General features: G+C 32.7%; 2 protein-coding genes across 3 annotated transcripts; both read right to left on the bottom strand.

Annotated features, from left to right (window-relative positions):
• Window positions 1-48: 48 nt before the first annotated feature.
• LOC107424195 (uncharacterized protein At3g61260) lies at window positions 49-2,989 on the bottom strand. 2 transcript variants are annotated; one of them, XM_025076638.3, is made up of 7 exons: window positions 2,911-2,989; window positions 2,795-2,822; window positions 1,796-2,330; window positions 1,374-1,485; window positions 1,017-1,308; window positions 859-940; window positions 49-399 (listed from the first exon to the last, which is right to left on the bottom strand). In XM_025076638.3, the coding sequence occupies exons 3-7, from the start codon at window positions 2,144-2,146 to the stop codon at window positions 202-204; spliced, it is 1,035 nt and encodes a 344-aa protein (XP_024932406.2). In that variant the 5' UTR covers window positions 2,147-2,330; window positions 2,795-2,822; window positions 2,911-2,989; the 3' UTR covers window positions 49-201. The 2 variants fall into 2 exon arrangements, with proteins under 2 accessions (XP_024932406.2, XP_048335363.1); XM_048479406.2 differs by lacking the exons at window positions 1,796-2,330; window positions 2,795-2,822; window positions 2,911-2,989 and having other exon boundaries at window positions 1,374-1,783.
• Window positions 2,990-3,004: 15 nt separating this feature from the next.
• On the bottom strand, window positions 3,005-4,984 carry LOC107424220 (protein transport protein Sec61 subunit beta). Its single transcript, XM_016033960.4, has 2 exons — window positions 4,826-4,984; window positions 3,005-3,556 (listed from the first exon to the last, which is right to left on the bottom strand). Exon 2 carries the CDS (start codon window positions 3,553-3,555, stop codon window positions 3,307-3,309), a length of 249 nt encoding a protein of 82 aa, XP_015889446.1. The 5' UTR covers window position 3,556; window positions 4,826-4,984; the 3' UTR covers window positions 3,005-3,306.
• Between the last annotated feature and the right edge of the window lie 2,208 nt (window positions 4,985-7,192).

Raw genomic sequence — 7,192 nt, 5'->3', positions numbered from 1 at the left:
AAATTTATCACCAAGCTGACCAATGTCATTTAAGAGAAGCCTTGACCAATTAATAAAGATAGCTATCAGACGCAATGGTGTTATGTGTAAAAGAGGTTCGCTTTCTTTTGATTGGTCAGAAACGTTTTCAATTTGTTGACCTAAAAATAAAAAATGAAACGTAATCGATATGATGGGGCGCATTGGTACAATGCGCAGAGATTAGAAGAAGCGTAGCAGTTTGATCCATGTTAAATTTCTTGTGGTTCGCGCCCTCGAAGAAACTTTTGAAACTTCTGATATCTTGTCGTTTGTAGCTCGTCTTGCTTTGGCTATCTTCTTATTTGCTTCTGCTTTGGCTTTGCTTATTTTTTTCTGCGTCTTCTCCGACATTTTGGCACGTCTCTTCTCTAGTTTGATCTGCCAAAAAAAGGTTAAAAAATATTATTGTAGGAAATAAACATATGAGAAAAAGCTATAGATGGTTGTGCTTTTCAGATATTCTATCCCTATCCCTCAAGGGTTGGAAAGTTAAGGGTAAAGTGAAGTCTCTCTGTTTTCTTGGGCAGATTTTACTCGACTAATATTTTTTTCTGCTCTATTTATCTTTATGGTTTTAAACCTATAAACTTAAGCAAACAGCCATAGAACGTGCTCTTGCTCCGTCAACATGATGTCCTAGTACAAAGTCAAAGCGCCATAGAACGTGCTCTTGCTCCATCAACATGGTGTCCTAGTACACAGTCTAAGCACTGAATTTGTATTTGTATTCTTAAATCTACGTGCTAATTGCACATGAGCTAACAGTCAAAATCCGCAATCTATTTCATATTAATATAGCATATCCAAGAATAACGCAGCCTTCAAACATTTTTATACCTCTAGTTTCTTCATCTCCTCCATGACCTTAGAGGCCTGCTTCAATTCCCATTCATTTATAGCAGCTTCTTTTCTTGTTAACCTGCCAAGAAAGCTATATAAGAAGTTGCATCTGCACTATAAGAAAAGAAAACAAGGAGAATTGGGAATTTTCTTACTTGTCCATTAGTTCCATTTGTTTAGCTTTTCTCCACGAATCTATCTCAGCCTCAAGCTCTTTCTTCTTAACTTCATCCAGGAATGCATGGTAAGGCTTGGGCCGAGTCATCAGTTTAGATTGTTGAGCATCTGCACTTCCTGCTTCTGAAGGTTCATTCATACTCTGAGCGCAACCTTGATGGCTGTAGTCACGAACTGAACCACACTCTTCTTTCTCTGTAGGTATTGGCAGGCCAACAAATTCATTCTCACAAGTTGATGACGAGCCCAGGTAGCATTTGAAGCCGCAATCTGATGCAGTAACATTAGAAATGAGAGAGAGAGTGAGGGGGAGAGAGAGAGAGAGAGAGCTCTACCTTGAGGATAGTTCTGCAAATGGCCAAGTTGTTGTTGGGCATGCTCCATCCAATCATTTACTTGAATGTGGGGAGTAGATTGCTTGCTACGATTCGGTAGAGTGCAAAGGCTCTGAGAATAGTAAGATTCACATAAAACCGTCATTTGATTTGGAAAATTCCGTATAAAATTATCAGCATTTTCCAACAGGAATAAGAAAGAAAAAGGCTGGCAGAACCGAGAAACCGAGGGTTGATTTCATTATTTTCTCAATTTCTTTTCTCCCATGTCCCACAAATTTCAAGATTCAAAGCAAGAACTGGTTTTTGCGTTCCTGATTATCTATAGTGACTGCGAGCATTAACATACACATCCATCCAAGAAACTCAGACACCAATAGATAGGAATTAATTTTCTTGGAGAAAGAAAAAAAAAAAAAAACCTGGTTTCTTGAAGCGGAGAACTCAGGGGGTAGTTGAGAGAAGACGAATCTCTGTGATTGAGGAGAGCATGATGCGGAGCTTAGAAGACTGGAGCAACTGCTGCAGATGGGTGATGGAGATTCCGGCAACACTTCCATCAGTGGACTCATGCTCCAAGCTGGACGGCAGCCGGAGGAGGAGTTACACGGTCTACCTATCTTTGGCTTCGAATTTTTTAAGGTTCTAGCCGATGAAGAAGAGCCATTGCCACCGGATTCTGACATTGTCATTGAATTCTTGGTGGGTTCGATAAGGGCCGTCTTTTCTGTTTTGGAAATGCTGGTGAAATTTGTTGGGCTTCTGGTCATCATTTTCGGCGTTCGGCGACGTATTCTGAATGTGAGCTTTCGGCTTTTGAGTTCTTCATCGATGAAAATATATTTGATTGCTGGAAACGGTGAATCGTATTTGGTTGATACAGTCGAAAATGGAGTGGAGGGAACCCAGCCGCCCGTTTGATTTGGTGATAATGGTCATACTTTTAACTTCAATTGCCTACGTGGCCGAACGTTGAAAGCTAATAAATCCTTATTTACTTTTTATATATTTCTTTCCAAGGCAATGTTTGGATATGACCCTAAAATCACTCTTGGGATTTTCGTTCGTAATGATGATTGTATTTCCCATTTTAACTGTCATTAGCTAGTTCTAAGATAAAAAAGAGTAATTAGATCGTGCAGAACTTGGAAATGAAAACATTGCGTGAATGGTAAAGAGACGTATAGTGTTACGTGGCTTGCTGAACATGGATCCTCTAAGAACTGATATTATAGGTTCATACAACATGATCGTCTTACTTCTCAAGCAACATGGAAGAATATTAAGCTTATGTTTCCAAAAAGATGGCAAATTTTGGATTCTTAATTTGATTTCTATGCATTTTTATCGTGACCATACTAAAAAGAAAAAAACTCGAAATTGAAATGCGCATTATATATGGTTCCAGCTGTAACTCGTACCGGAATATGATGGGTTTTTGGGATGACACTGAAAAGGAATAAGAGAGACAACCGCACATTAGAATTGTTTTTCCTATCAGAATCGAAACAACAACCGTAATTAGAAGAATTGTCACCTATATATTTGTTATAATGTTACATAATGGTTGAAGATGCTCTGATAAGACAATTTCAATACATGCGTTCACACGCACCTGCAATTTAACCATATGAATTTAATATGATAGCAAAACTTTATTTCAAATGAGACTATATTTCTCATGTCTAAGATGAGACATTTAAATTAAGAGCTGTATTCTCCTCAAATGTTGGAACAAACAAATATAATTCATAAAATTCCAACTGCCTGGTTCAACCTCTAATATAGAAAACTGAAATACAAACTACTACAATTGTTACAACTATTAAGATACTAGGGAAAGATTAAAAGAAAAAAAAAAAAAATCATAACATAATTTGATACTCCAATGCCTCGAGCTTAGCTCCGTTATCTTTTGTTAGCTCAAATCCTTCTAAGCTTCTCTGCGCACAAAGTAGAGCTTACCCATAACGTGAAGAATTGCAACAAAGGCAATAAAACCAATGCTCATAATAAGAACAACGTTTGGGGAGATCTTGAGACCAGGAGCATCGTCTGTGTAAAACTGGAGCATAGTCCCAGCTGCACCGCCGGAAGCACCAGCACTTGTGGTCCTCCTCCTCCGCATGCTTGCAGTAGCTGCGGCACTTCCTCTTGGGGCAGCTGCTCCATTTAAAACCATTCTGTAACAGCCAAACAACAAATATTTAGAATTTCTGGCTCGACATTTAATTAATCAATGGTTAGTGAACAAATTATGGTATAAGAAAATTCTTCCACGAAAGAATGTCACTTTACTCATTCAAAAACAAAATAGAACTCTTTCCCGTTAGCTTTACATTTTACCACAACCTTTTGGCAGGGCAAGCTAACCTTCTAAGTAGTGGCAAAGCTAAATCCATACGACTAAAAGATAAAAAGTACATGAAAGAATTTCTAGTTCAAATTGGATATCTAAAATTATAAAGTGGAAATTGATTGACCAATTATTAGTTATTGCAAACAGTCAAAAAAGAATTTCATACAATCAACTTAGAGACCTCCCAAAACAAAAATGTTAATTGTAAATGTAATTACAGTAACAGCATGGTTCTGAAAGAGGAGAAAAAATACATATTTTTAGTAGCCGATAAATAAAATACAAAAGAAAGGTAATTTGCAATCATCAGTAAAATCTTGATAGCTTATATACCAAACTCATCAACTTTTCCAATCATACATGAAACTGAGACTTAAAAAAAAAAAAAAAAATTAAAAATCCAATAGCATTTCAAAGAAATAAAGATAATAATATAAGTAATGATCATAACTGAAAAGATCATCTAGCTCACAAATTTACAGAACCAATTAATATTTTGGGTCTTTAAAGGACAAAAAATTGAGCGTCCATCTATGCCTTATCATTGGCAACCTTTTTTCCTTACGTTTTCATAAATGAAAATTATGCTATCCTCAGATATAAACTAAAATCTTCCAAACACCATGCAGAATAATGAGAAATGCACCACAATTCGTATAGCAGCTAAAGAACATCGTTCCTTTAAATAAATTAAAAAAAAGAAATGAGATTCAACTTATCAGAAACCCTTCAAGTGCGTCAAATATTCAAATTAGCCCCAAAAAAAAAAAAAAGATAAAAAGAAATATCTTAAAAGAGATAGATTTGGTGCTACACATGAATCACTCCCCTAGATTAAATCCTAAAATCGCAGCGAAGAAAATCTAACCAATTGTCAAGAACCAAAAAAAAGAAAAAATCTAAACAGCATAGAAAGAAAAGCAGATCCAGAATCAGATCCAAAATTTGAATAGCAAATAAACGTACAAATTGCAGAGCAATATAAAAAGTTATAAAAAAAAAATCAAAACGAATTCTAAAAATTCAATATTTCATGTAGCAGATCCAGAATCGTACGGATCCATAAAAAGAAAAAGAAGAAATCGGAACTCGCCTGTGTCGACTGAAAGTTCAGATCACGAAACGCCCGCCTTTGAAAAATCCGAGAACAAGTTTTGACGCGCAAAAATAGCTTCCTCCGTGCCGATTCTCCGTTTCGTTATATATGGTGGATGCCTTTTGTACCCGTGTTTACCATATAATGCATCCACGCCTTCTCAACCAATAACCTTCTGCCACATCAGATTACCCCTAGAATACTTTTGTATTTTTCTTTCCTTTAAAAAGTAAAAATAAGAAAATACTTATATTTTTATCGGCTGATAAATTTCAACTCGTTTTTGCGCGTGACGGCTAGAAAAATAAAATATCTTTAGAATAAACAAAATGATGATAAAACATACATTTACCCTTGCCTGTTTAAGGTATTGTATATTCAATACACATTAAAATATTAATTAAAATTATATATTAAATAATTAATATTAAATTATTATTGATTGTTATATTTATATAATTTAAATTAATGAATTAATTATATATTATTATTTGATAAATATTTTGATAAGTTTAACATTATTGATTGTATACTATTTTTTTTAAAAAAATAATAAATATTAATTTATATTTTTAACATAAAAACAAAGAGATTGTAAAAATTTATCAAACTTCTAAGAATTCTGTTGCGTTCCAAATACTAAACATTGTTGTATAACCGTTGAGTAAAAGCTAAACTACTTTCTTTCTTTGTTTTTTTTTTGCTTAAAAGTAAAAACTGAACTACTAGCCATTGCAAAATACACAAGGCTTATTGAGTCACTTCATAAACAGACCACATGAGTACAGGTATAGCAACCAATTTCTCATATTAATATTTCTTTAATTTGAACTTTTAGTATGGTTATCAATGTTGCTAAGTCGAACTTACTTTTTTTACCAAAAAAAAAAAAAAAAGTCGAATTTACTTTGATTTCAATTTTTAGTACGGTTCATAACATGTTATTACTATGTTTATAGCTTGAAGATGCTAGAAAGAGATAACTCCTAACGTGAGAAGTCTACAAAATTTTGCCTTGTATACGTATCCCCATACAGAAATCTCGTTACTAATAGCTTGCAGCAATAGAGAGTTATTACACACTTCTTTCTTTATTCTTTTTCTTTTTCTTTTTCTTTTTTTTTTTTTTTTTTTGGTTTGTTTTTGGTGAATAGAATTAACACACACTTCACTAGCTAAATTAGTAGGGGGAAAAAAAAGAAGATTTTTCATCCTTTGTTTTGTTAAGGTTTCAAATCAATATTGCGGCAAACTAAAAAGCGAAAGATGAGAATGAAACAATGCATTCACTTTGCCCCCTATTTTAACTACACAATTACAATTCTAAACACCTACAATACTAAAACTACTTAGCTCCTTCTTTTTTTTTTTCTTCTTCTTTGACTAGTTTTATCATAAGCTTTGTCAAATCAATCAATTGAAATGTGCCTATAATGAGGCCAAATTGGAAGCCATAAGATTATACTCTTTAATTGCTTTCCTTGCAGTGTTCCAACTCGTTACATGCTTGTTTAATCTATTAGTTGCTTTTTGCAATTCCTTTTATACTAAAATCAAATCAGTTCCAGTTTCAAAAATTTTCTCCAGGAATTTACCTCTATGATAAATTGACAAAAAAGATAGTTAGCTATATAGTTTTAATTTGTTAAAAAAAATAGTGTACTTTAAAAAAAAAAAAAAGCTACATTAAAGAAAACAAATTGTGTATAATAATAGAGAGAAATTTTGCAAAATATTATTTTGATAATAAAAATTTTGAATTTTGAATTTTAATTTTGAACAAATAAAATAAATATTCAATATAAAACATCAAATATTTTTAGGTGGAACAAGAAAGCTTTATAAATATATAGGAACTTTCCTATGGAGAATTAGCTCTTAATTGCTTTAAAAATATGTTTGGGGTTTAAATAAGTAATATAGTTAACTTTGCTGTCTTATAAACCATTTTTGTATTAAACTAAACTAGATGAGATTGAACTATTTTAAATCAAATCGAATCAAATTAGACCTAATTTAAGGTTGCTAATCTTAGATATAAAGCAATCTAATCCATTAGTACTCACAAATCTCATATAATCCACAAAAATATTTCTAAATGTCAGTTTTTAAAGTAATCTGAGAACTAATGATAAAAAGTTTTGATTGATATGAAACCATTAAGACATTCTTATATGTTTATGTTTAATGGGTTAAATGAATATGATATAAAAAAAAATATTTATTTTTACAAACAAAGAATTTTCTTTTTTTTTTTTTTTGGGTCAAAGATGGGGAAAACAATGAAAAGTGAATGGATTAGATAAAGAAGAAACCAATCATAGAATTGTAAAGTTTTTAAATTAAAAAGGTATTGGAAACTTA

Source organism: Ziziphus jujuba, chromosome 7 (genome assembly GCF_031755915.1).
Source record: "Ziziphus jujuba cultivar Dongzao chromosome 7, ASM3175591v1".
Taxonomy (NCBI): domain Eukaryota; kingdom Viridiplantae; phylum Streptophyta; class Magnoliopsida; order Rosales; family Rhamnaceae; genus Ziziphus; species Ziziphus jujuba.
This window is presented reverse-complemented; position numbering and strand designations above follow the sequence as displayed.